This window comes from Pygoscelis adeliae, unplaced genomic scaffold (assembly GCF_000699105.1).
Source record: "Pygoscelis adeliae isolate BGI_AS28 unplaced genomic scaffold, ASM69910v1 Scaffold1752, whole genome shotgun sequence".
In the NCBI taxonomy this organism is placed as follows: Eukaryota; Metazoa; Chordata; class Aves; order Sphenisciformes; family Spheniscidae; genus Pygoscelis; species Pygoscelis adeliae.
Genome location: NW_008824345.1, coordinates 9,379 through 10,256, shown reverse-complemented (window position 1 = coordinate 10,256; position 878 = coordinate 9,379). Strand labels below are relative to the sequence as shown.

At 68.2% G+C, this 878-nt stretch overlaps 1 protein-coding gene across 1 annotated transcript in view; it reads right to left on the bottom strand.

Moving 5' to 3' along the window:
* Positions 1–93: 93 nt before the first annotated feature.
* LOC103912772 (ephrin-A1-like) overlaps positions 94–878 on the bottom strand; it is a gene marked incomplete at its 5' end in the record, with an annotated part of 1,032 nt that continues 247 nt past the window's right edge. The window contains 2 exons of the mRNA XM_009319167.1: positions 94–531; positions 729–779. Coding sequence (XP_009317442.1) covers positions 416–531; positions 729–779 — 167 coding nt within the window. The remainder of the gene's footprint in view (positions 532–728; positions 780–878) is intronic.

Below are 878 nucleotides of genomic sequence, written 5' to 3'. Positions count from 1 at the left end.
CGGCTGGCTGCAGAGCCAGCACCGCAGCCCCGCCTGCGGGACACGTCACAGTCTGAGCCCACAGCAGAGAGACCCGAGGGCCAACCATGGGCGAGCTCAGCTCCTGGGGCAGGGGTGCCAGCCCCCCGTTCCCCTCCAGTCCAGGGCATGCAGCCCCTCCAAGCCCTGGGCTCGTGCTCAGTCTCTGGCTGCCGAGAGCACCCTGCCTGCGAGGGCCGGGGCAGCCCGAGGGCTTTGGCTGCTCAGCTCATCTTCGGGCCCTCTGGCCCTGTAATACTGACAAATCCTTTCCTCGCCCAGACGTGCGCAGGGAAGGCCGCCCCAAGGGCACACGCGAGGACCACAGGGGTCCCAAGCATCCCAGCTCTGTCCCCAGCGGATGCAGCCTCGGTCCATCCGGGCACAGGGAGGCGGCTCACAGCCCCTGCGGCACCAGGAGGGGCAGGAGGAGGCTGATGAAGGTGAAGGGGCTGCTGCCCCTCATTGCCGAGTTCTGCCCCACACTCCTCAGCACATGTGCGGCTGCATCATCTGAGGGGAGAGAGGAGCTGTGAGCGTGACCGAGGGAGGTACCGTGCCCCAAGCCAGCACCGCATCAACCCATGCAGGGGCTGCCACCTGCCCTGCTGCCCCACACCCCCCCGGGAGAGCAGCTGGGCTCAGCCCGGCTCTCCTGCCAGCCCCACGGCCACCCGGACCCGTCTGCGCACCTGCAGCCACCAACCTACCTGCCTGGATCCTCCCCTTCTGGGTAGAGGCAGGGACAGGCGGTGCCTGAGCTGCAAAACAAACACAGGGTCAGCCCGGTGAAGGGCAGCTCCCCAACCCCCTGCAGCCAGGTTTCACCAGGGGCCAATCCTCCCCCACCACACACCAGC